Source organism: Molothrus aeneus, chromosome 12 (assembly GCF_037042795.1).
Source record: "Molothrus aeneus isolate 106 chromosome 12, BPBGC_Maene_1.0, whole genome shotgun sequence".
In the NCBI taxonomy this organism is placed as follows: Eukaryota; Metazoa; Chordata; class Aves; order Passeriformes; family Icteridae; genus Molothrus; species Molothrus aeneus.
The window spans coordinates 4,868,724-4,896,277 of NC_089657.1; the positions used below are offsets into that span (position 1 = coordinate 4,868,724).

Below are 27,554 nucleotides of genomic sequence, written 5' to 3' on the forward strand. Positions count from 1 at the left end.
TTGTTATTTTTGGTGTGTGTGTGTGTGAATTGCTAGGATTCTTCATGAATTGCTGTGTTTCCCCTCTGTAGGTAGCCAAATAACTCTCTGCCTCTCTCTCCTGGCGTTGTGGAGACAAATTTAGAGGTTCTGCTGAAAAACCTGCACTGTTCAGTAAATATTAGCACTTTGATGGGGAAAACCATCAAAAGCAGGGTTTAATATTGGAGCTGGTGAGGGGATTTGAGCAGCCAGGGTGCTGGGAGCAAGGGATGTACCTCTGAGAGTCCCTGTCAGAGCCACACCACAGGCACAGAACAGTTCATAAAGTGTTTTATTAACAGTTAATAAAGTACTTTATTAACCGGCCCTCAATATTTATCATAAATAAAATGTATTTATTCCTCCCTCATCCCACTGTCCCCTCTGAAATCGCTCAGTGCCGGTTGTGCTGAGCTCTCTGAGCTGTGGAGGTTTGGTGCTGGCTGCCCTCTAGTGAGGCACTGCCCGGCAGGAATCAATGAATGAATGAATGAATGAATGCAGAAATCCCTGCCCGGCCATCGCTGCTCTCCATCCGCGGCATCCCCGAGTTTTTGATCCATCCCTGGAACCTCAGCCTGGTCCTGCTCCGCCTTCCCGGTGGGAATCTGCTCTCGGCCATTAGTGGGTGTTAAATGAGAGGGGAGAATTCGATTTTCCTCAAGAGCATCACTGCAGGGGGTGCAAGGCATCTGTGGGGTCGTGGTATCCGTCTAATAAAATTTAATAAACTTTTGGGAGGCTTTGGACGGCTGGGGCAAGTGTGTGCCCTGTGTGCTGGGAGCCCCCTGTTCCTCTCAGTGTGCTGGCATCCCTCTGTGCCAGCCACACCCCTGGGAAAGGTTTTGCTTCATGTCCATAGGGCTGAAATACCTTGGAATGGGCATTTTTTGGTTTTTTTTTTTTTTGCTTTGTGTCCATAGGGCTGAAATACCTCGGGATGGTTTGTTGTTTTTTTTTTTTTTTAAATTCTGTATTTCCCTGGCTGTTTGTACATTGTAGTAATCGTGGTGTGGGGAGGGTGCAAGTCCTGCCACCATTATCATTGTGATCACTGGGATTAAAATGGAGTTTTTGAGGTGAGGTTGGCAATCCTGGAGTCCTTGGGGTTGGGACTCCCCAAGAAATGTGGGTAGCTTCCCTAGGCTTGAGTTTTATGTGAGGGCCCCCAAAACTGTAATCTGTGCATGCTGCAGCTGCTGAGGAGAAAAGCCAGGGAGAGCAGGAGATCTTGGCAGTGCTGGATGTTTTTAATGCTGGAGCTGCCCTCTCTGAGAGCAGGTGTGTGGATGCAGGAGGGGAATTGGACAGATTCCTTGCATAAAGCCAAGCTTGAAACACTCACTAGAGCCTTGGGCCATGGGAAGACCGGTCCTGCTGCTGCTTTTTGGGGATACCCAAGGGCTGCAGGAGGGAGATTGGGTAAACAGGGTTAGAAGAGCTCAGTCAGGATGTGTTTGTTTAAAGGATCTGCTTCAGCCTGAGTCTTGTAATTTGGTAACAAGTGTGTTTCTGCTCCTTGGAAACATTTCATTCATTAGCCTAATAGAGGGGAGGATTATGCAGAGATGAACCTAAAAGATGCTAAGCAAGGAGGGGTTTGCATGTGGACTGAACCAAGGCATGCAGCAGGAGTGGCTGCTGGGCTGGGGGACACAGGAATGTCACCATGGAGCTGTGCTGTGGTTCAGTCTGTGCCAGGGGGTCTTGGCTGTGTCCCTGGTGTTTTCTGTAATCCCTGTCTGCTGTTACAGGCTGGGACATGGACATTGTTCTGTGTGACTGTGGGTAAAAATCTGGAAAAATGTTTCCATTTAGGATGCATGAGATTTTTGCAAGGGAAAATAGATGTTCTGCCTGGTGGTGTCCCATAAAGACGCTGCAAAAATAGTGAAAAAATAAAAAGGACGAAATCCATACATGGTGTATAAAACTGAGGATGGGGAGCTGTGAGGATAAATTGATTAGGTTCCAGCAGAGCAATCCCAACAGCAGGCCAGAAGTGCACTCAGGCACAGATGCTTTAAATCCTGAATGTCAGAATCTCCAAGTGGAGCATTCTGGTTGCTGCAGGCAGGGCAGTGGCTCCTTTGGGGGTGCTGGTTTTGCACACACCTCTGGGATGCACAGTGCAGCAGGTGAATCTCTCCCCACACAGGTCTCTATTAGAGGGCTGAAATGCAGCAAAGCACAGGCACTAACAGTGCTGCAGTGAGGAAGGATAAAGTGTCCAATGACTTCTCCCTAGCAAGTTATTTTATTGGGAGAAGTGAGAAAAAGCATCCCAAGATCTGATCTCATTGGGGCTCTCTTGAAGAACTGAAGTGAGATTGTGTCTCTGATGGCATCAAGGGAGAGTCCCACAGCCACAGGTGGGCCAGTGGCTCCTGTGCCAGGCTGGCTTGGCTTGGGATCAGCCTTTCCCTTGGCTCTCTGCTGGCTCAGAGCTGTTTTGGTGCATTTATGTGGTGCATCCCTTAGGCAAAAAAGCAGCTGCTGAAACCTGCAACCATGGGAGTTGAGATATTCAAGGTGTAAGGAGAATATAACAAACAGGTTGTACTTCCAGATCAGCTGGACCTTTTTGAAGCATTGATGGATCCTCTCCTTTCCTTCCATGGGAGATGAGGGCAGGTTGTTTCTAAAGTGATGCCATTGTCTTGATTTCTTACAGCCTGTGACATAGATGGGGCTGGAGGGAAAGAAGTGGGAACAAGACTCCCCATTCCTGACTGAACAGTAAAATTAGGGCTGTAGAAGAGGAGGTGCTTATATGTAAAACAAAATCTGGGAGGAGAAAGGATTTGTTTTGCTACAACTTTGGCATTGACATTCTAGGTCTTGTTTTGGCCTTATTTCAGTCATCAAATAACCTCTTTGAAAGTAATTAGGTGAAAGTCTTAAATCCTACGAAACCACTCGATTTTTTGGGTATGTTTTTTTTTGTTTTCCAAGCTGGGGCAGGAGTGAACACATGACTTCCACACCTCCCGTGCCGAGCTGGCCCTCAGCAGAGGCAGCAACAGGCTGAACCAGTTTGCTCATTGCTTTGTGTGCTCTCCTGTCCCGCCTGCCCTGGGAGGTGCTGCAGGAATTCCCCTGCCTGCAGCCACCAGCCTGGGTGCCCGGGTGTGTGCCCAGAGCCCCTGGCCAGCGACAGCCACCCGGGCCAGGCTGTGCAGAAGAGCCAGGACGAGGTGGGGGCGCTGAGAGGAGCATCAGGACACGGATCCAGGAGAGTTTATGGCGTGTGCCAGAGGGTGAGCAGTGCAAGCAGCTTTCCCTTCCAGGAGGTGCCTGACTCCTGAGGCTCAGGTGAGAGCAACTTCTTTGAGCTGATGTTAGTTGAGCCTGGGGGATTGTTACCACCACAGGAGCTGGGGGATGTGGTTGGTGGAGGTGCTCCTGGAGCTTGGGGCAGAAGGGACAGAGCATGAAGGGTATTCAGAGGGTTCTCCCGGGTTTATTTTGCATGGGTGTTGCTCATGGCAGACCTGCTCTTGATGTGCCTCCCAATGCTGGTGGCTCAGCTGGCCATGTGGGCATGATGTTGACCGTGGGTGGTGAGGGGATGGAGGCTCCCAGCCCCAGAACACTTGCTGCTGCTCCAGCTGCTGAGGGCTCTGCTCCCCTTGCTGAGCACAGAGCCCCACCAGCTGCTCTGCAGGGAGAACAGCAGCGATTTGGGCCGAGCTGGGGTGCGGGCTTGGCTCTGTCGCCTGTCAGTCTGTCCAGCTGTAACTCAAGGGAGCTGCAGATGGGGCAGCCCTGGGAGGGCTCTGCACCCCCAGCACTGGGGCTTGGCACCCCCTGAGCTCCCCATGGGGACTGTCACCCTTGGGGTCAGCTCTGTGCTGGGCTCCCTGGGGCTTTGGTCACTGTTTGAGATCCGAAACCATTGCACACAGGAGACTGGGAGCTGCCTGACCGGCATCTGAGGCTTTCACAAGCTCTTGTGTACGAGTCCCTTGAATTTCAATCTAAAGATGTGGAACTGTTGGCTGCTTTTCTCCTTCTCCTCAATCATAGTGGAAAATTTGCAGCAACTCCTGGAACACTTAGAAGAGAAACTGCTGATCTAAATGTGCTCTGGCACAAGGCACAAACAGCTGGAAAATGTGCCTTCCCCTGCAATCTGTTAGGGATGTGTAGCATCATCAAGGGCTATTCACTGGAGCTGGCACTGTGGGCCTGTGCTGCGTGTGACAGAAAAGAAATGTTCTGTCCCCACCTTTCAGTGGGTTGTGTCCCCAGTGGGCAGGTGACAGATCCCTTTCTCTTGTGACAGATGCTCTGCTCAGCAGCTCAGCTCTGCCTTGGGAGGGCTGTGGGAGTAAATCCCTGCAATGGAAGCTGGCAGCGAGCAGATTGGGAAACAGATGGTGCTGTGCTACAATTTTACCTGCTGTAGGGCCAGTGCATGCTTAGCAATACAGAAACAGGAGTTGCAGTCCTTTGGCTGCTGTGTTCCTGGTGGGGGGAGGAATTATTTGATTTAATATTCAGCAGCAGGGGAAGGGGGAAAGGATGTTCACTGTAACTCTTTTTATATTTTCCTTAACTCCCTGAGGATTTGAAAATGTAACACCAGCTAGATTTGGTTTTGAAGCTCAGAATTTATTTTCCCCTTCTGTGAGTTAGTTGTGTGCTGAGGGAGCTTGCTGTCTCATTGGGGACAGGGAAGGGAAGGTATCCCCAAGAAGGGACAGATATCCCCATGTCCCTGCCAAGGCCACGGAGTGCCTGGGGAGGGGGGGAAGGACAGGGCTGTGATGGGGGACAGTCCCCTCTATCTATCCCCCCCTAAGGAGCAATGTTACTGTCTCTGCAGGCAGCCTGTGGGACATTTGAGCCCCTCTCAGCTTTCAGCTGTGCTTTCTTTGCCCTCCAAAGCCCCATTCCTGGAGCTGTTCCCACCCAAAAGCTCCCACCTGCCTTGAGGTATAGGGGGAGGAGGAAATGAAACTGGGTGTAGCAGGGCCCAGCCAGAAGTAGCTGGAAGTTCTTCTTCCTCCTGATGTGGAACTGTGGGGAGGGAGGAGCAGGTGCTCTGGTTCCCCTGGGCTGGATGTCCCCTGTCCCCCTCCAGCCAGGTGCACAGGGTTGGGTTTCTGGGAGCATCCCCCAGGACCAGCTGGGCAGGACAGGCTGCTCAAACTGCCAGGCCAAGGGCCCTTTGTGCTACAATTTTGCCCATTAATGTGAATGAGAACAGCAGACTTTAAAAAAAAACCAAAAAACTCAGTTTGATCCTCTGACCTCTGAAAGGGCCTAATATAAGCATCCCAGCTCTACTTCCAAGCATCCTCTTCCTGCTCCAAATGGCTTCCTTTTTCCTTGGCTAAGGTCTCATGTCCTCTCCAAGGAGGAAGGGAAAAATACATTACAATTCTGCAGTCTTGGCAAGTGAGGAATCACACCCATGAAAACAAATAGCCGCTAATTAGGGCCATGAGAAGCTGATTGAATCACAGCGCTGATAATGGCAAGGGCAGTTTTCAAGTCTGCTTCACATCCCAAGGGGGCAGGGAGAGGGAAGCAATGGGATTTCTTCTTTTAGGAAGCCATTTTAACCCCTCTTATCCATTAATTTAAAAGTTTCTCTGTCAACAGGTACTATTCAGTCCCCAGTCTGCGTTGTCTCCATTGGAAGTTGAGGGGGAACTGAAGTTACTGCCTGAGATAATTGTTAACAAATGCAGAATTCTCATTTGTGCCCATTACAGCAGGAATAACTTTAAAAGTGTATGAGTGGTCTCAGATTGACCCCATTGGGGAGTTGATGCTGTTGCAGGATGGCCAGAAGAGAGATCAGGGAATGTGGGGAGCCTGGCTGGGCTAAAGCCCCACTCTCAGCAAGTCTGCTGGGCTTCCCTTTTTGCCAAGATGATGAGGAGGGAAAAGCTAAAAGGAGTTAAAAACCAGAAGAAAACACTGGATCTGAAGTATATTGAGTTTTAACAGGCTGTTTTATCAACAGTCCTTTGGCAAAATGGGAGAATGGGCTTTACCATTGCCTTTTCCCTTCTGTTCTCTCCAGTTAGCTACAAAATGAGTGACTGAGCTGTGGGCTGAGGTGACACCCCTGCCTCTGCACCCTTTCCTCACCCTCCACGAGTGCAGGGATAAGTAAAAAAAACCAAAACAACACAGTTTTTCCTGTGGATCTGCCCATGGCCACCAGCTGTGGGGACAGATGTGCTGGCAAGGGGGGAGTTGCTGTGCCCCCTGGGTCTGGTGGGGTTGTGAGGAGGGGCTGAGCTGTGTGTGCCCTCCCCTGGCAGGGACAGGGCTCCGTGCCCACTCCTCACCCTGTTCCCTGCAGGCTGAGCTCAGTGTGTGCCCTCCCCTGGCAGGGACAGGGCTCCGTGCCCACTCCTCACCCTGTTTCCTGCAGGGTCAGGTCCTGCTGACCTCAATGGGCTGCCACAGCCCCCGTGGCCACCCCAGCTGTGTCCCCTCAGCCTTTCCCTCCCTCTTCCTCTCTCATTGTTTGTGTTTCTGACATTTCCCCACGTCACTGCTCCCACCCTGCAGTGTCTGATAGCGCTGCTGGCGTCAGGCCTTTCTCTTGGGGATTCCTTCATAAAAAAGAGGGAAAATTGCATCAGGACTTGTGGCTTTCAAAGGAGGTTTGCTCTGTCTCAACTTGACCTGTCTTGGTGAGAAGAACTTGGAATTTCTGTAGCATCAGTGCAGACTTCTTGTCCAACTCCTGGAAGCTCCTGGGCAAACACGAGGGTGGCAACTGGGGGAGGACTGAGCTGTGTGGTAGCTCCAGAAGGAGCCTTGTGGAGCACAGAAGCAGAGTTCAGGTTTTGGTGCAGATCTTGTGGGCCACAGCAACATCAGCAATGGATTAAAAACCTGTATGAGTTCCTGGGGCTGTGTAGAAAAAAAATATTTTTATATAAGTATATTTAATATATACTTGTATTAAAGAAGTATATTTAATAAAAGGGTGGCTTGAATAGCCAATGACTGCAGAATGCCTGCTGGGGCTGAGGAGAACAGGACAGCAGCGGCAGGAGGAGCTGCAGGAGGTGAAGAGTCCCCACTGGGCTCAGTGTGTTTGTTGGTGGGGCAGCTCGTGGGGCTCCCAAGGCATGCCCAGCCTCCCCATGAGCCTATTGAGGGCAGCTGGAGGCTTTCCACTGCTCTCAATGGGCTTTGGATCGAGCCCATGACATGCTGCTTGTTTGTTTTGGATGCCTGGTGAGGATGAAAACATCCTTTCAATGGCTGCTCTTTCTCCTTCTCCTTTGGACCAGCTGCTCCTTGCACCCCAGAGCCACAGAGTGACCCCTCTTTGGGAAAATGCCATGAGCTGCTCAGTTTGTTTCCTTCTCCACAGCCAGATTCAGCCACCCTGAAGCCAGGCTCACCTTCAAGAGATGCTTTACACCAGAGCTCATCTGGTCTAACAACAAGACATCCCAACCTGCCTGCTTTCAAATTTTAGATGGTTATTGCCCATTTATTTGTCCAGAGCTGGCAAATGAGCACTTTACAGGTAATTTGTTAATAAAATGAGGCACTAATTGTTGTAGCAACAGATGAGACATTGTGAAATGTTGTTTTGTGTTTCCTAGCTCTGGAAGTGCAATTGCAGCAGACCTGTGTTCAGAGAAAACATCAGTCCATAGCACCAAAAGTGCTGGCAATTTATTATATGGACTTACAGTACCAATTTATTTTTGTCTCTTCTATTAACAAGTGCTCTCTCTTTCCCCTGGTTAGTGGTTGTCCCCTGGCTGGGAAAATGCACAGCTCTGCCTCAGAGGATCTGGACTGACCTCACCTACAGCAGGTGCAACGAGATCCATTGTCTTCAGACTGTGCAGGATCAAATCCCAGATAAAAATGTCCACAGGACCATTCTCCTGGGTGTGCTGGAGGGGTGGGGCTGGGGCCTGGGGGAGGTGAAGTGGGTGCTGGTGTGATGCTGTTCACAGGGCTCTCAGGTTGAGGGAAGAGACGAGGATTTGACTCCATGTTTCAGAAGGCTTGATTTTTTATTTTATGATATATGTTACCTTAAAACTATACTAAAAGAATAGAAGAAAGGATTTCCTCAGATTTCCTTATTCTAGCTAAGAATAGAATAGGAAAGAATGATAACAAAGGTTTGTGGCTTGGACTCTGTCCGAGCCAGCTGACTGTGATTGGCCATTAATTAGAAACAACCAACATGGGCCAATCAAAGATCCACCTGTTGCATCCCACAGCAGCAGATAACCATTGTTTACATTTTGTTCCAGAGGCCTCTCAGCTTCTCAGGAGGAAAAATCCTAAGGAAAGGATTTCTCACAAAAGATGTCTGTGACATGCTGGTGGTCCTGGAGAGCATCAGCTGCTCTGCTGTGCTGCTGCCCTCATCCCTGCCAGCCAGCAGCCCTGGGGATGGGCTGCTTTAAATAAGGATTTTGATGCTATCAGTATTGGTGCTCTGCTGTGCCACATGCTGAATGGACACAGAAGTGAATCCTGCTCTTGCTGGGTTTGTGGCCTGGAACTGGGGACAAAGGCATCCAAGATGTTGTCTTGGTTTGTGTTTGATGGAGTGCAGTGATCTGAGCTCTGTCATCTGCTACCTAGGGAAGGGCAAGTCCTTTCCTGGGTGCACCTTCCTGGGCTAGGCATGACCCATAAAGCCTAATCAAGGGCACAGCATTGCTCTGAGTCATGACTTTTCTGGAGGCTACAGCATCCTGAGTTACTCATCCTAAGAGAATGAATGCACTGAGGATATAATTATAAGAGTTAGATATCACTTATTCTCACTCTTTAAAAGATTCTTGTCAGGAAGCTGGTAGGTTTGGGTTCTTATTTTGCCTCTTTGCCCATATATATCATGCAGAATGCTGAAACTTTACTATCTCATTTATGCTTCCTCTTACAGAGCTGTAGATGTCTGCCCAGAATTTAGGTTATGCACTAATTCTGCCCCATTTGCCACAGATTAACGAGGCTATAAAATAATCATAAAGCTGGGGCAGCCCTGGTTTTCCATGCTCCTCACGTCCTTCCATCTACTGTGAAATACTTCATCCAGCAGTAATTACCTGGCTTCTCCAAGCTCCCTTTAATGCTCCTTGACGACTCAAAATGAAGGAGACGCTGTCCCACGTTTGTCTGGGACATTAGCAGGGCAATGGCAGCATCCATGGTGGTGCCTGGGGGAAGCTGGGCAGGTGTGGCACCTCTTGGGGAGCAGGGTGTCCACCTGAGTGACCAGAGCTGGGGAGGAGCCCCTCCTGCAGCCAGGGACAAACCAGTGGGGCTGGATGTGTCACCTGCCTGGAACCCTTTGGTCCTGCAGACTTGGGGCCTGCCAGGTCTCTGATAAGACCCTGAAGCACTTCATGGCTCCAGTGAGGTGATGGGCAGAGGAGTGTCCAGCCACAGAGAGGAGCCTGGCACAGAGAGGAGCAGGGCTGGCTGTGGGAGGAGAAGGGACTGGGCTGACTCACCTGAATAACTGGGCACAGGAGGTAGAAATTCTGTCAGCATGGTGTGTGAGTGCACAGATGATGTTAGAGTTTTGCCTCCAAAACCAGGATGTGGAAAGTATTTTGTGCACTTTATTACTCTCCCCTGCCCCTCTGGGGGAGGTAGAGGTACAAGATGAAGGTGCAGAGGGTGTTTTGTCTCTTTCTCTAATTTATTTTCATGGTGTATAATTTATTTTCAAAGGGCTGCTTGCCCTTTGCTCTGCAGGGTCTCAGTCCCTCTTTGGAGGCTCCTGTCCCCTCTCAGGCTTGGGGTCCATCTCTGAGGGCTGGTATTGGGGTAGGAGGCATGGCACAGCCTCAGCCTGCATGGGAGTGAGAGTGACCTGCTACTGAGCTGGGACCTAGTTAGGAAACCCTGATGTGAAATCAGCACCTTCAGGTAGGTGAAATCAGCAGCTTGGAGAGAAACTGCTTTTCCTGCCTCAGCTTGCCAAGGCAGCCACAGTCTCTCCCCCCTGTGCTGTCACTTCCCCTGGATGCTCCCCAGAAGGACAGCCCTTCTGGGGCTGGGGTTGGGGTGTCCTCCCTCTCACAGGGGGCTGGTGGGGCTGAATCATTTCCTCTGGCAGCTCTGTCTCAGGGAGGGAGGCTCTGGGTGAAGCCCTCTCTGTTGGTGGTGCCAATCTCTGCAGCTCTGAGGATGCTCCACGTTTCCACCCTGTGCCATTTGATCTCTGGCTTCCTCCAGATGTGACCTGGGAGTAGAACCAAGAGCAGGATGGTTTCCCATGTCACTGGTGATGACTGTCCCCTCCTGAAGGAGCTTTCCTTGAGAAGGAAGCCCTTCCCACAAAGCAGAGAACAAGAGGGTGGTTTTCCAGGCTCCTGCCCCATCCTGGAGCAGGGAAGGCAGTGTCACATCCTGAGCTGCTGTGCTGTGTCCCTGGGCAGGTCTCTGTGCCCACAGAGGTGCAGACAGTGGTGCTGGTGGCTGGGTAGGTGTCAGCCTCCCTGCTGCTCCCCATCCTGCTCTGCTGGCCATCACCATGCAGCTGAGAAAGGACAGAAACCTGTATTTAGAAAGCATTCTAAATGGGATGCTTTGTTCTGTGTGATAGAGACAAATCCTCTTTCAGCTGGAGATCAAACTCTATTCTCCCATTTCCTCATCCTTCTTTCCTCACAGGTCTGGTGTTTCTCCCTACTGGGTATCTTTTTGTTACAAACTGACTTTGAGGCTGTAAAGTTCTCCCACCTTAGAAATACAAATTTAAATTTATAAATTAGAAAAATTTCAATGTATAAACCTTTAAGTACAATGTGTGTGTAGGTCCATGTTAATAGTGACCTGCATTAGAAGTCCTGCTCCCTGCTGCCAGGTGTCACGTAGCCTCCTCAAGCATCCCCACCTGATGGTGTTTGGACACGTGAGGTTTCACTGAAGCCAGTGGAGCTGGGCTAAATTACAGCCCTGCTGCACTGGCCACAGGCTATGGGAGGAACTGGGGTTGTGATTGAAAACTGGGTGATGTTGTTCTGCTGGTGATAGCGTGGCAGTGCAAGGTGATAAACCCTGACTGGTGAAACTGGAGCATCTGCTGCTTGTTTTGAACCTGACCTGATTTTGTCGTTCTGGGTATGGCAGGTATGAAATTTGCTGTTTGAGGAATCAGCAGCTGCTTAATCATTTATAAAGTTAAAAGACTGTGGCACCTCATTTCTGATGTGAAGTGCTAATTAGTTTACTGTGGAATCCAGACTGCAGGAAATTTGTGTTTCTGGCACAGTGGCTGTGCATCTTTAAAAATGTGTTCATCACAGTGTTGTGTTTATATTATTAGTGTAGAGCAATACAGTGCAGCCCAGGCTCTGTGAGAGGAGGGAAAACAGCAGCACCTCCTTTAGAAATATGTAAGGCTGCTGTTAAATAAGCTTGTTAGAGGCTGTGCCTCATCCAGAGAGGAGAGCATTAGGCATCAGCCTCCCTCTGGAGCTGTGGATCATTTTGGGTGTAGTTGTGGCTTTCAGCTACAGCAGGCACTTGACACAGGTGCAGTTCAGTGGGCAAAAGCTGGGAATTGAAATTCCTGGTGTAGAACCTGATAAATAAATAGCGTCACTGGATGCTGTTGTTAGCCTTAAAGGAGAGTAGCATGGCCCTTTTCATTTTTTCTAAATTTAATTTTCATAATGTGATGGCAGTAAATAAATCATTGTGGAAGTGTAGACTTAATTTCTGAGAGGTTCCCAGATTTGTGCTATATGAAGGATTAAGTAGGTTAGTTAGAGGCACATTATGATTAATTCTTTTTTATAATCTCAAGGAACAAAATTGGTTTGCAAACACTTTTACCAGAAGTTGAATCTTGCATCAGAAGCTCTCGATCAGGGCAGGCTGGATTACAGATTTATCCTGTGCACTGGTGCTGCTGCTTAAGCATCTTATGTACTGAGAGGTTAGAACATCAAAGAGAGGGTGCCCAGTGTCTGCATTTCACTTTATATTTAAGTTGGTAATTAAGGGCCAGAGTGTAGCAAAACCGATTTTTGAAAAGTCACTTCATCTTTATTTGGGGTTAATTGCATTAATGCTCACAGCTTGACAGGCTTGGTTCATGACAGGAATTTAAAAAACAAAGTTGTAGGGAATATGCAGCCTTCAGCATTGTCTGAAAGTCCTAATTCCCAAGTAATCCTGTTGTTCATGCTCATGAAACCGCCTACAAAACAGCACCTTTGAGCAGTGCTTAAGTTTATTTTTAAAGGCAGTGTAATTGTGTGCTGTTGGCTTCTAACTTGAGCAAAATGGGAAGATTTTCATGCAGATCTGCACAGAGATTTGTGCAGAAAGGAGAAGCACGTGTGGGTGAAGCAGGATGAAGTGGGACTGCATCTGGTTCCTGGTGGGAATTCAGAGGACAGTGAGGATTTTGGGTTCTAGCACAAATCTCAGTGATGCTTCTCATTGCCCTGGGTGGGCTCAGGGCTTCAGGGCTGGAGCCCTGGGAGTGCAGGTAACAGCAGATGTCAATAGTGGTGTGTGCCATGAAACAGAATTGCCTCTCATAACTTTGTGAGGGCTCTCTGTGGGTTTTTTGGTTTGTTGTTGTTTTTTTGTGTGTGTGTTCCCTGAACTGTACTGCTTTCTCTATGGAATGTTACAAATATTGGCTGCAATCAGGTGTAATCAATATGAGTGCAGAGTATGGATCAGAGCATGTTTTAAAGCTCTGGTCAGGACAGACATCTGTGAGCCTGCAGAATTAGACATTTTATGCATCTGCACAATAACTCACCTTTTTTGGTGGAAGGTTCAGAGACTGAAAATGATCAAAGCTTTAATTTCATTTGCTATCACCAGGGACTTTGTGTGTGTGTGTCCTTTCCTGCATGTCTAATCAAAAGTCCTGTCTAGGAGCAATACTGCAATGTAGATTTAAAAGCAGATTGATGCTCTTGTCCTCTGGCCTCACAGGCAGATGAATTCTTTATTCATCCTTATTCTGAACTTCATATGAGCAACTTTGAAAAGAGGAGCAGCATTTCAGCTAAGCCTGGTTCCATTAATTTTGGCATAGAAGATAACATGCAAGGAAGCCTGAGAATCCACTTGGGATCATCTTTTCCTATTATGTTGGTAGCAAACCTTTGTTCTTTTTATTACTCATTATTCTGGATCTGCAGTCAATAATGTGAGGAGAAGCATGAGTCTGCCACACATCAAGTTTTCTGTTGCCTTTTCAAGTGACATTCTCCTTAGATCACTGTTGTGTAGGCTTATTCCTTATCAGCAATGAATGCTGTGTTGTTCATATGACTGCACATCAAACAGATCTGCAGTAGCTGTCTCTTGTGCTCCCCTGACAGTGGTACATGTATCTACAAAGACATTTTCTGAGAGCCCTCTCCTCCTCCTTCTCCTCACAGAATAGAAATCTGGATGGTAGAGCCTTTGGAAACCACCTGGGTATTTATCCTGCTGCCTTTCCCTTGCTGAATCTTGTTTTCTGTTCTGACTCTAAGGAGCTTGGGTATTATTTAGGTATTTCAAACTAACCCTCATACAGTCAGATTCTTAGAGTGGAAGTCAATAAAAGACTAAGACTGATGTGAATGGATAATTCATCAGCTGCATATAACTCCACCCAAATTATCCTGAATTGCATTTAGCTGCTCTTTGCATCACAAACTTCATTTGCTTTTTATTTCTGTGTGTGTTTAACACTGTCCAGGTTCAAGGGACAGTGCACTCCTGTACTTGGGTCAGCTGGGAAGGTGAACTCCAGGTGGGACTTAATTCTTGTTTTATCACCCAGGGATGAAAAAATGGGCGAAGTTTCTGTTTGTGAGACTGGACTTGAAGTCCATGTGCCCTGAGAATAAGGGTGGAGAGAAGGTTCTTGCCTTGCTCCAGCAAACCCATGGAGCTGTAACTTTGCTGTAGGAACGTGAAGCCTGCACAAGGTGATGGGAATATGGATGGGAAAAGCAGCTGGGAGCAGTGAGGAGGGAAGGCCTGAGTACCTCTGGCTCTGCCTTCTGAGCTGGAGCATCTGAGGCCATTGCTCAGGCTCACAGGAGCTTGTGAAGCATGAAGAAAACTGTGCAGAAATGTAAGTTCAGTGTAAAGATACCATGGATCATAGAGCTATTGAAAAAAACCAAACACGCAAACAAACCCAAAACCAAAAAACCTAGCACAAATCTGCTGTGCTCTGATGAAAGAGAAAATCATCATCCTTATTTTTCAATCTAGTTAGGTAATGGGAGGAAAAAGGCAAAACAAAAAGGCACTGAGGGCAGCAGGCACAGCACAAAACCACGTAAACTTTTCCTGGTGGGTTGGTTGGATTTTCCTGGCACAGGACAGTTCCCTGAACTGTTTCTTTAGCTACAAAGGTCCTTTTCTTCTAGAAATGGCACTTGAAAACTGAATCTTTTTTTTTTTTTTTTTTTTTATCTCTGTGTTTAAATTTGGATATGACTTGACCGCAGTGAGCAGATGCCATTGGAGATTTTCCTGGCTGATTCCTCTCCAAAGCAGTGTTCTGTGAGGGAATGGCAATTCCCTGCTGCCCAGCCTGGCACTGCTGCTGGCTCAGGTTATTAGAATAACCCCATGGATATTTGTGACCACTCTCTCCCAGTGGAAGAGGGAAACCTTTTCTGTTCAGTACCTGTGGATTGCTGTCAAAGTCCTCTAAACACAGTGGTGGGCAGCACTGGAGGAGGAGGAGAAGATTCTTTTGTGGCTACAGGCTCTGAGTAATTCCAGGGCATGATAAAACCCGTGGAGTGGAAATATGGATGCTGGATTTCACTGTAGAGCCCAAATCTTTGTTTGTCTCTTGTTACAAGCAGGCATATCCTCCTCTGCTTGGGCTCACTTTGTAGCAGCTTTACCCAAATGAGCTTTACCCATTTGAAATGCGGTTGTTGTTTTCCCCATATGAAAGCAAGCAAGGTTTGGAGTGACCAGAACCCCCTGGCACCAGCACAGCCAAGGGACAGCAGCACCAAGAGGACCAGGGCTGCTTTCACTCTGTCATGCATGAAAGGGAAGAGGGAGATCTCGGAGACACAGGTCCAAAGCCTGTTTCAGGCAGGCAGGCAGGCAGGCATCTGCCTGCAGAATTACATCACCCAGCTGCCACAGCAGCGCTCACGGCGTGTGAGCTCCTGCAGTTGGGAGCAGGCTGATGAATAAGGGATGAAGGGCGGGGGGGTTGTGAATGCTTCCACTGAGCCGTGGGCACACAGGTGTGTTCCTCCCGTGAGGATATTTGGGACGGGCAGGCAGTGCCTTTGGGGAGGTTTGGTGGGATTTAGCTCTCCCACCCAGCCTGCGTGTGCCGGCTGCTCCTGCCCCTTTCCATTCATTGCATTGCACAAGAGTTCGCTCCTACAGGTCAGCCTTGCTGATGATTTTAGCCAAAAATCTTCTCCTTGAATCGATTCTTCAGCAAGGTGCTGATGGTAGCACACAGCTTCTGTCCCAAAAAGCTTAGAAAGTGTCAAATCCTTTGAGGAGGGGTTTAAAAAGATTAATCATGCTTTGTCTTCCTCCTTCCCTTAGCTTGTAATAGGGAAAAGTGCTCAAATGGAAGGTTTGGGAGCTTTAACACTTTAAGCCCCAGGAGGGCAGGGTGCTGTTTAATTTTAAACTGGCTCGAGGCAAGGCTGGAGTCTCCTGTGGGTGATTATTGCAGTGTTTATTTTCTGCGGGCTGTTGTGAAGGGCTCGGCTACAATGCCCAGCTTTGTTTTTCTCCTGCAGCAAGTGCTGTGTTAATGGAGGTAGTTCAAGAGTAGAGTTTAATCATCTCTTCAGCACGTTTTGGGTGTTTTACCCATGTGGTGCAACAGCCGAGGGGAAGGTGTCGAACAGAGGGATGGCTCTGTGCTGTGGGTTAGAGCTGGAAGAGAAGTTAGTGCATCTGTTTCACTGTGAGGCACTGGCACAAGTTGTGTTCAAAGCCAGCTTGGATAGGGCTCTGAGTAACCTGATCTAGTGGAATGTGTCCCTGCCCATAGCAGGGTTTGGGACAATATGAACTTTAAGGTCTCTTCCAAGCTATTCTATTTCTGCAGGACTGATTCGCCACCCTCCCCTCCTACCCCCCCTGCTTCCCAGAAGTGCCTTTTTCAAGTAGGATTTCTGCTGTATAATTTGAGCAAGGGCTCAGCCGCGAGAAAACGATGACAGCTTTGTTCCCCGTATAGCGGATAATGAGGTGTTGGAGGCAGATAGCTCGGGATTCGTGTGTGCAGCGCCTGCCCAGCTCATTGAAGGGCGGCAGCGCTCAGCGCCTTCCTCTCCTCCCGCAGCATCTAAATGGGCTTCTTGTCGGGGCATATGGCAAAAGGGTTAACATTTAATTGGAAAACACAGTGCTAGCTAGCGGGGCTTAACAGAGCTTTATATAAGCTGCTAAGGACAAGGCTGCTGTGTGAGCTGCTGGTCGGGCTGAGCTACTGCAGCCGCTGGCTGGGCGTCAGGAGCCGGGGCATGCCTGGGAATCTGCCCAGGAAGCGCCGTGAAAGAGGAGTTTGTTTGAAGGCTTGACCCTGGCTCTGCGCGGCAGAATAAAGCCGGGCAGCAGCCTCATGCCAGGCGTCTGAGCAGCGAGGCAGGCGCAGCATCCAGCGGAGGGAGCGGCCGATGGCTCCGGTGCTGATGTGCGGCGTGGAGGATGTGCTGTTCGGCGGCAGCCGCCTGCTCTGGACCGTGACCGTGGCCGCGCTGCGCCGCTGCTACTCGGCCCGGCTGCGGGCGTGCCGCCAGGCGCTGCGAGCCTGGTGTGGCCTCCGCGATGTCTACCAGGTAAAAAACACACCCAGCTCAGCGTCCCGGCTTTTCCTTGCAGCAGCGTCCCGGCTTTTCCTTGCAGCGGCGTCCCCGCACCTGCCCCGCTGCGTGTTTGTTCTCTCTGCGAAGTGGCTGCGATGGGGTGAGGAGCATCGAGGCAGCACCGAAGGGTCTCCAACTGGCTCGGAGCTGGTCCCGGTGTTGCTTTCTAAGTGCTGGCTCTCTGCCTGCATTCAGGGGTTGGGGGGGATGCTTTCTGTGGCAAGTGTGTTTTGTCAGTCAATCCACAAGTGTTTTGGCCAGGTGCCCCCCATATAACACCCCCTGGGAGCCCCTCTTGCTGCTGTCACCATCGTTGCCCTCGGGATTTTGGGGCAGAGCTCCGGGAGCTCCTCTCTGCCTGTGCCCTCTCCCATGGGAGACACTGGCTGTGGCTTTTTCTGCCGTGTTTGTGTCACTGAATAGCGGCAGCTTGTAACGTGATAGTCCTGTGCGTGGCAGAGGGATTGCTGCAGTGGGTCCTGGCATTGCAACTGGGGGGCTCCCCTTGAGCACAGCCCCGTACTTGCAGTCATTGTGGTGTCCAGTTGCAGTGAGGGTGGTGTCACTCCTTCTCGAGTCTGTTTTTGCTGGCAGGTGTTTATTTCTGTGTGTCCGTGCTTCTGTCTCGCATGTGAACTTGTGTTGCGTGCCTGCTCTCAGCCTCCCTGTGTGTGTTTGCTGCACCAGGGTGAATGTTTCAAAGCAGCTTCTCCCCTCTCCCTGGTGTGTTGCAATACAGAGAGTGACACAGCTCATAGCAAACAGCTCTCCAGAGCCACGAGGATGCAACTTCCCTGGGAAAGTCCTCATGCTAAGAGGACATCTGTGCCTGTTTAATCCTAAGGTGATCTGCTGGTATTTAGCTTTAGGGAGGGCTCAGGAGTGGGAGAGCAGCTTTGCAGTGCTAAATGTACCAGTGCTCAAATGTACCTTGGGCAGATGATGTATGGAAGCACTGTGGGGTGTGTCTGACACAGGTGTCACTGTGGATAGGGATCCATACAGGGATCCTGGCTAGTTAGGGAATGCAGGAGTAAAGGTGTCATTGCTCTTCCTTTGCCCACCTTTACTGACCTGTGGGGATGTTGTGGGAGGCAGCCCTGACTCTCTTCTTCCTCTCTAGCTACACCTGTGCTGTGTGGGTGTTATTTTCAGGTCCATTCACATACAGAGCATGCAGCCTAGACTGCCTTCCCTCCCCACTGCATCCCCATGGAGGTAAAATCCCATCCCTCCAGGGCTGGAATAAAGACTCAGTGAGGACCAGCTCAGACAACAGCTGTATTCAGCCTGTTCATCATACTCTGATGGCTGGCTTGAGATGAAAAGAGATTTTTTCCATACAAAGTGTAGCTGTATCTCTGCCCAAACTTACTGTGTCCTAGTGGCTGCTTTGTCTTGTCCTTTTTTTATGAAAAGCATCACTGACCTGTACCAGTGTCTGAAAGTGGGGATGTGAAAAGAGGAGATTGGTTCTTCTCTCATCCTACCAGGCAGACCTTGAGCCAGGGAAGTGGACAGGGAGTGCCCCTTCCCCTCTGCCCACAACTTGTCCTGCTGGGGACATGCAGGGACCTGTTGCTCCTCACCTGCTGCTCTGGGAGTCTTCCCTGGGAGGTGAAACCTGGCAGGAGCAAAGCAACTCTCACATTTTAACATCAGGAATTTGCCAGTGGTAATTTGGGGTGTATTAAAGTGAGATGGCTGAAGGAATTCCCTGCAGCCCTTCCTTTTTGGGTTGTGTAACACTTTGCTTTTTGTGCTGAAGTCTTGGCTCTCAGCTGCTCAAGCCTCTGGCTGAGTCCAGTGAGTGCAGGACTGAGCACACAGCGTTAAAGGTCACCCAACTGCTCAGATAGCAGACCCTTGCAGGAATCAAATTGGTTTTCTTAATTTTTTGAGCACTTCAGGCTATGGAAACAGATAGAGGCAGTGGCTGGGTGACCCCTGCTTACAGGGAGGAACTCTGAGCCTCTCTGGGCAGTGCAGAGCACTCCATGGGGTTGTTTCTCTGAGGAACTGGATGTTGCAGTGTCTGTGGGACAGGGCTCTAATCTTGGGTGTGTGGTTTTGTGTCTCATCATTATCACAGATCCTGCATTGTTTTGAGCAAATTGTTCTCCTGTGTTCCCCTGTTCTTTGTGGAAGGGGTATAGCAGCACTCCTACCTGCCAGGGATGCTGTTTGTCCTCTCAGATTTTTTCCCCAGAAGTCCTGTAGTTATTGCAGCCAGATGAAAGCCCTTTTAGCCCTGTGTTCCTATTGAAATTAACTCCTGGACAGGTGCTTAAACATTTCCCACCTTGGCTTCGTGGACTACACTCACATTTCTGTGGCTCTTTTGCATTCATATTCCAGATGTGAAAAATACCACGGGTTTCATACAGAGGTTTTTGTGGCTAAACATGGGCTTTTCCCCTCTCTGAGGGTTCCCTGGACTGTGCATGATGTGACAGACCAGGACACCAGGCAGAACTCAGTGCACTGAGCTGCATGCAAGGGATGAGCAGGGCAGGGTGAGGTGACAGGCACTTGTGCTGCTGATCAGCCCTGGAAGCCTCAGTTTGCTTTGAGCAGTATTTGGGAGTCACATTTTGTGGGCCAGTGGCTATTTTTGTGTGAGTTGGATGCTGCCAGCAAGTCTCTATTTAATCACCAGTACATTTTTGTGGAGAAAGGAAAGCAAGTAGGATTCCTTCTCCTTGGGGTGGCACATGTGTTATTGTGGTGAGGGGGATTTTTAGTCTTTTTAAAATACAAACTGCTTGGTAGCCTGGTGGGAGAGCTGAGCCCGAGCTGCAGCACAGAGAAGCCACAAACACCTCTGTGTGTCTGAGCAGGGTCCCAGCTGGGTTTGGGAGCTGGCAGGTGCAGAGGTGGTCACGGGGCAGGCTCAAATCCTCTCTGCCAGCATAAAGCCCTTACCTGCCTTAGCAGCTTTAAGCACAACTAAAACCCACCCCAACAAGCACAAACCAGCCTTTGTCAGTCACCTTCTCCTTAGCCTTTGTGTTTCTGGCATGTGTATGTGGGAAACCTTTTCCAGGGTTTCACCTGGGCACAGGGACTTCAGCCCCAGCCCAGGCACTTCCCCAAGCTGATCCTTGCTCCAGGATGCTTCCCATCATCTGTCCCACCTGCCAGAAGAGATGAGATGTCCTGCTTGCCCAGAGCCCATTCATCTGGAGGAGGTTGTGAGCCAAAGCACTGCTGAGGTTTCCCGGTTCACTCTGAAATAACCCCAAACCCTCAGGGGGAGAGAGGCTGCCCAGTGTGAGAGTTGATTCTCTGAGCCCTTGGCTTCTGTGCCAGGGAACATTCTCTTGTCCATGGCAGGGAGCATTTCAAGCCTGTCCTGGAAATAACAGATTTCCAGAGACAGCTGATGGAAAAGCTGGCACGGGTTGTTTTTCTAACAGCAGCAAGTCAGTATGAATTATTGGGGCTGTTAGGGAAAATTCCTGGATGAGAATTTGGCATAGAAACCTTTACTCAAGGGTTCCCTTTTCCTACCAGAGAAAGGACTGAGGGCTGTATTTGGTTGTGGAGCTGTGGCACATAGTGCTGTGGCTTTAGGGGGTCTTCCCAGAGCCCCTCCTGATGCCTGAGATGGGACAACATGGCATTTCTAGGTGTCCTGATGCTATTCCCAAAGAAAGCTTTCTGCAGGACCCTCCACATGCTGGGTTTATAGGCCACCTGTCTTAGATTTAATTATAGGGCAGTAAAACAAAGTGAAATTTTTATATAAATGAGGTTAATGAGCAGCTGCAAGGCCAAAGACTTCTAGAATCAACATTTATCCTGTATTTAGTTACCTACATTACCACTGGCCTGGTATTTATTGGGGTACTGACACAAAGTTTTCCTCTGAGATATCAATGCCACTTGCCACCAGTACATCCCACAACACAGTGATTCCTCAGTGTGGTTAAGCAGGAATGGGACATGGCATCAAAGTCTATTTAATGATGCAGCTAACTCTTATAAATTAAAAACTGGTCAAGTGAAAGGTTTAGGGTCAGGGTTGAATGTGTGTCAGTCAGTCTGCTCCACACAAAGTGGTAAAAAAAAATGGGAAAACTGTTCCCAAACTCCCTGCAGAATACAATGGCACATTGAGATTGATCTGCTGGACATACAGCCAGATATGGGAGCATCTCTGTGATTAAGCAGTTTAGGAGTAACTGAAATTACCAATTGCACTGGTAATTAGCTGATAAATTACAGCATAACAGTGTGAACTTTTCATATGGGTCTTTTGGACAAAGTGCTTTTTAACCTCTGAAAGGTCATTTCCTCTGCATGAAGTGAGAAATGTTGCTGATGAAGCACAAGAAATCAGCTTTGTCCGTGTGTCTGGCCCATGGTACCTGGGGTGGGAGAGGAAGTGGCTGCCTTGTGTTTCCTCCAGTGCTAACGTAGTTGGTTTGGATAGTGAGCACCATGCTTCCTCTGCTGCCACACCTTAACTTTCCATTATGAAAAGTGCTGACAACAAATTGAGATGCCTTTTTTTCCTTTCTCTTTTCACCATGATGAAAAGCAGTGCTGGAGTGTGGTGAGGGAGAGCACAAAGCTGGGGCTGTGTTGTCAGGGCAGGACTTTGTTCCACACCAGACAGACCCCAGGAGTGATGCTCAGCAGAGGCATCTCAAGGTGTTCTTACAGGTCAGGGCTTTTCAAAGGGAGCTTGAAAACCTTTTTAGAGGACACTGAATATATGTCTGTGTTCCTTCAAAGATTTCAACTAGTGCACTGGGGATTACTGGTTACCCTGGAAAAGCTTTGCTCTGGCTGCTTTCATCCATCCAGCTGTTTTTCTTTTTGAAGGGATCTGATCTAATGCAGTGATGCTGCTCCTGTGACACCTGCAGAGCTCCCATCGTGTCCAAAGCTGGCACAGGGAGGTGTCCCCATGGCTGGGACTTTGGGGCGCTGCCTCCTGACAGCTTAGAGTTAAACTTGGCTCTGCACACTCCCAACAGCAGCTTTCCAGAGCTCTCTGCCAGATCCATTTCCATCTGAGCTCATGATACAGCGTTTTCTGTTCGGGAGAGCTGATTCGAACAAAAATATCATTTCTTTTTTATGGCTTCTCCCTCTTCCCTCGCTGACAAACTTCACAACCAGACTGAACTTCATCTCATTTCCTTTGGGGTGTGATGGTGCCAGTTTCAAACAGTGCCTTCTATTCACAAAGCACTTGGGTCTGTATAAATATTTTCCCCCTGGATGTGACGCAGCTCACAGAGAACGTTGGATTTCGAATGTCGCTGGCGCCGCTTCTCAGAGGCAGCAACTCCTGCACAAAGGTGTCACTGTATGAGCTTGCTTGGATAAATCTCCATTCTGGCCCTTGCAGAGAGGCTGGCCAGCTTGCTCTGACTGGACACAAACTGTATGGAAAGGTAAATTAGAAGTGTTTCAGGCACGTGCAGGCACAAGCTTCATTTTCATCCTCCTGAGTGGTTGTCTCTCTGTCACCCCTTTAGCTGGCAGCACTTTGTGATCTTGCATGGACTGTCCATGTGCTTAAAATAACCCTGTGCTATCTTTGTCCCCTCATTTTCTGAAAATCAGGCCACCCCTTGTACAGTCTGCATTGCTCTTAAAACCTCTGAGTCATAATTAGTGATTAGTAATTCTACTAATCTTTTGTACAGATGGAGGCCAGTTCATTCTCAGAGACTGCAAAGAGGATAAAGCTATCAGTGCTGGAATATATTAGCTTAAATACCCTCCCACACACAAATACACATGTACACTTTTCCCCACTAATTGATCTGTCATTCATTTAAACATGCAGCAGTGGTGTGTTGGGGAAGGAGATGGGGAGAACAAGTGTCATCAAGAAGCTGAGAAAAGTTTGAATGTGCTGGATTTAGCCATTAAAAGTCATCTTTGACAGGCAATGCTAGGATTAAGGCTGTGATGTTTCTCTTGCTTTTCCAGCTGATGTGGGGTGGGTGCTGCCCTGGGGATGGGTGCCCCAGTGTGCATCTCCCTGCTGGCCACAGGGCTGTGGTGCCAGCAGAGCTGGGGATGGGGCTGGAGAAGTCACTGCACCTCCACCCATGGTACTGCTGGTGCTGTGCTGCTTCCTGAGCATCCTGGCTCCACTTTTGCTTGGGCCAGTGGTTTCTGGGCAGGGAGATGTGGGCTGGGCAGAGGGTGTGAGCTTTGGAGCAGGGTGGTATTTGCTAAGCCATAGTGAAAGTGGCAGTAATTCCTCTCTCATCTCAAGCTCAGTGCATCTGTTCACCTTGCTGGGGGGGCTGGGGTGTGCTGCATTCCCTGTAGGGTCACCCTTCACTGAAGGGCTGTGGCATTGCTGTCCCCAAACCCAGCTCATTTTGTCCCTCAGAATTGCAGAACTTCCCTTGCTCAACTCCAGCAGCTTCCTGCCTCTTACAGGTGTGCTGTATTTCTTTTAAACTTTATTTTTTCTCAGTTAAAGTAAGTTCTCTGTACAGCTGAATTATGCAGCCCTGCTCTGTGTTTGTTTGGAGGCCACAGATGCTCCCAGGAGCTGTGCTCTCCCTCCTCCAGCTATTCCTGTCATTGTGGTTGTCCCAGCAGGGCAGAAGCTGGCACCACCCAGGTAACCTTCACAGCATGTCTCTAAGGAAACATGACTCACTGTCTATTTTCCATCTTATTTTTGGGGCTTTGGAGTCTGTTTTGGAGACAAATGCAAGTTGGTTGCTCTGAAATCCCCTCCCAAAACTGTCTTAGGTTGCTGGTGCAGTCTGGACCAGCTGGCTGGACCTGACCTGGCACCCTCCTGCCTGATGTGGGGCCAGCTTATGGTTTTTTCATGAAACCTGTGATATTGGGCATAGAGTGGAAAGCTTTTGTAGTCTCATGACTATGAGAATGTTGGCTTTTACAAAGTAACTTTGGGAAAAAAGACAACTCTTTTGTCTGCAGCTGTTGAAGGGGTGGTTATTTGATCAAAGCTGGTTCTTCTGAATTAAACAAGGAGGGTGAGACACCTCTGGCACCTCACTGCATGCTGGTGTCTGGGGTAGCTGCCCCCTGGAGGTGTCTGGATTGATGTTACTTAGGGAGAATGTGAGAGAATGCTCTCCCAGCATTGTTGGGAAGGCTCTGTCCTTACCCAGTGCTCTGCAGCTTCGTGGAGCCTGTTCTTGGCCTCAAACACTGGGCACAGAGCCTCCTGTCTGGGGGACTGCAACAGGGCCAAGGGGCCTCAGGACCTCTGAGAAGAGGGAGCCACATCTCTGAGGTGTTGCTGTCCCAAGTTTGACCCGCTTTCATTCTGGGAAAAGCAAGGTAGTTTGTTCCAGGTGTCGAACTTCAGTAGAAAAAAAATTAAATAGATCTCGGGATTTTTAAAATTGGATTGGGAGAGTCTTCATAGTTTGTCCTCTGACTGCTCAGTTAAGAGCATACATAACTGAGTAAGAGCATTCAGATTTTTGAAGTAACTGCATGTGTAAATTTGAGATTTTCTGCCTCTTGTGTACCTGCCTGAGGTCAGCTTGGAACTCTGGAAGCTGTGGCTTCCTGGATTTGGGCGCACAGCTCTTTGTTGTTCTGATTTTTCCATTTTCAGTGAAAGCAGAGTCAGTTGTTTGAGTTTTCTTTGAGGAGAGCTGTGTCAGTGCCTGTGTGACACCTGTGCTCTGCCTGACACAGTTCCACAGTTTGTGCAGCCTGGTGGGTTGATGTGCCAGTGGGGAGGGAATCAGGGAATCAAAGCAGAGCTCAGGGTTTGGCACACAGAACAGCCTGCAGAGGAGCAGCAGAACAGCAGGTAGCTGATTTACTCCTCTGCCAGCAGCAAGGTGCACTCCTGGGGAGCAGGAGCAAGTTCACATTGATGGCCAAGGCTGTGAGATGGCCATCACAGCCATGATGTCCATGCTCTCAGTGCCCTCCCCAGAGTGCAGCAGCCAGGTCAGAGCAGCAGACCCGTGCTTTGGGGAGCAGTTTGGGCAGTCCAGTGCAGTGCTGTACCCGGGGGTGTCTTGCAGGGGGGGACAGTGCAGGTATCAGTTGATGTATGGGGTGAGGGTGGCTGTGCTGAGCAGAAAGCTCTGGTTATCTCTGTCCCTGTATCCCTTCAGATGGGTTGCTCCCTGCTGCCACAGGGCTCAGCCTTGCTCCAAGGGGTTCAGGCTGGGGGTGGCTTGAAGTTTTAGTGCCAAGTTTTTGCACAAAGGCCCCTCCTGTCCCCGGATAGGAGGAGTGTGTGGGGTGGAGGAGCTGGGAGGGGTGATGGCAATTCCCAATAAGCACAGAGCTGCCAGCATGGGACACTCTGTGACACAGGAACCATGATCCCACACCAGGGTGTCTCCCTGCCCCAGGACTGGCACCTGTGCTGTGCCTTTGGTCAGTGACTCCTGCTTGTTCATTCAGTTTTGTTTTATAATAAAGGGGTTAATATCACAGACAGGAAAAAAAACCCAACAACCAGCCCACAATTGTAGTGCTTTCCCATTTTTAACAATCCCATTTCAACCCCTTGTGTCCCCTGACTCACTCTGGAAGGGCTTTTGTTTCTGAATCTGTAATCAAAGCAACAAACAGTAAGGTCACTTCCTTCAGACTGTATGGCAACGGAAGGAGTCCGGGATCGTGTCTCCCTTCTCCCCCCAGCTCAGATGTGCAGAAAGCATGAAGGCTTAGTGCATGCACACTGGGAGCACTCCTTGGGTTTCTCAGGTCCATTTAAACCAGCAGGCTGTGCAATGTGGAGGTAAGAGGCTGTGTTTTAATTTCTGATGCTTAGCAGTGACAGATAACGTTATTTAGTGCTCCTGCAGTGTGTCCTGAGTTAAACATCGTGCTTGGAGCTGGGAGCCCTGGAGAGCCAGGAAACAGCACAGAGCAGAGAAAGTTTGGGGTGGGGTAGGTTGAAACCTTTCTGCTTGCTCTTCTCTTTGCCCTGGAGGATCAGTCCATAAAAATTTCTTTGCGTCTTTTGCACTCCATTGAGGAGATAAGGGGCTGTTTGTTTATCCCAGCACTTACAGCTGCTTTTTCCTGTCTTTGTTGTAAATGCTGCCTTGGCTACTTCAGCAAAGGGCTAAATCCAAGCTGGATTCTGATAACTTTGCTGCAGCTGGAGCAAAGATCTCTAACTTTTGGTTGGAGAGAAATCTCTTTTCAGAGATTACCCTTCTGGGCTGCCCTGAGATATGATTTAACCTGAACAAAGCACAGATTCATGAGTCCCGAGAAAAGGCGGTCGGTGCCTGGTACAGTAACTCCTTTCAGCATGCAACTGTTAAATATCTCCTCATAAGGTCCCCTCCTCTCTCACCCCCTAAAAAAACCTTTGGGAAGAGGTGGCCTGGAGATGCAGCAGTGCACACAGAGCTGGGGGTAACGGCTGCTGAGAAAGAGCCTTTGATCCAAGGCACTTGTTTTGCTTTAAAAGTGAAATGTGGAACCATCTGGATCAGCCCCCTGCGTGCCTGGCAAGCTGCTGGCACTGGCAATGTTGGCTCCTTGCCTCCACAGAAACACTGCTTTGCTGCCTGCTCCAGCCCATACCCACTATTGCGACTTCTCTTGCTTTATTTATTTGCTCTCTGCAACTTTTTTTTAAAGAGTTGCAGATTTCAAGGACTTGTGCTTTAGCCTTCTTTTTAAATTATTTTTTGTCTCCTCCTTATCTGATGTCAGTCCAAGGCTGGCATCTGGGTTTCCTGAGGGATGTTGCCAAGCATGTGTGGCTGGAAAAGTCCAAGGGGGGGGTGCTGGGTGCTGGGACCTGGATGGGGCAGGAGAAGAAGAGATTCCAGATGACTTTAGAGGATGAGATGGTGCCTGGAGGGGATGGTAGTTATTTGGTCAGGGCTTGTTCTGCATGTGTCTCCTGCTTTGGGAGCCTTCCCTCAAAAACCCAACTCAGGGGTAGCAGGGAGGTGCTGGAGGGGACAGAGGAGCATCCTGTGAAAAGCCATCAGAAATGGGGGAGAGCTTCAGGGCTGGGGAGAGGCAAAAAGACATCAAGGGCAGGTTGTGGGTCTCCAGGGATGTAAAACTACTCTTCTCTAAGGGTATGTTTTGATCTTCTGTAACTGTTCCTGTAAAAGGCAAAGCTGAGTTTGTTCGAGTGGGTCAGGGATGGCTTGTGGGGTGAGGTAAAACTCAGGAGTTACCAGAAGCTCTGCACAGAATAAACTCTGAGATTCCTGTTGTGGAGACTTAAGCAGAGAAGCTGGAGCTTAAGTGCTTTGCCTCCTGGCTGAGGAGCACAGGTCAGGACAGGCCACAGGAGGGCAGGTGGCTGCTCCTGCCCCTCCCTGGGCACTGCTTACTCAGGGACAGGGGATGCTGCTGCCTCCAGCAGAGCTCCCTCATGGGCAGCCCCTGCTTTGTTGTGTCAGGTAGCAGCAGGAAAGCACTCTGATCCCACAGGAGACTTTTTTCCCCTGAATTCCCAGGAGATTGCACTGGAACAAACCACCCCAGAGTGCTGTGTGCAGTAGTGACCTACCTGCAGTGTCTCAGCCCTGCTGGTGATAAGTGTGTCTCCAGCAGACACCAGTTTACAGGCTGTGTGCTGCCAAGGAAAGCAGATGTTGGATTTCATTGACTTGATATTTGTGGCAGATTTCTACTGATTGTTTCCTATTAATTTTCCAGATAGGTTTTTTAATAGCATTAGTGCAGAGTTGCCTGCCTCTTCTTTTCTCGCTGTGGCTTTAAATACAGTGCAGAGTGGCAGGAATGGAATGTCAGCAC

At 49.3% G+C, this 27,554-nt stretch overlaps 1 protein-coding gene across 1 annotated transcript in view; it reads left to right on the top strand.

Annotated features, from left to right (window-relative positions):
- Positions 1–16,637: 16,637 nt before the first annotated feature.
- Positions 16,638–27,554, top strand: part of FRMD4B (FERM domain containing 4B) — a 78,095-nt gene continuing 67,178 nt past the window's right edge. Inside the window, exon 1 of the mRNA XM_066557962.1 lies at positions 16,638–16,799. Coding sequence (XP_066414059.1) covers positions 16,638–16,799 — 162 coding nt within the window. The remainder of the gene's footprint in view (positions 16,800–27,554) is intronic.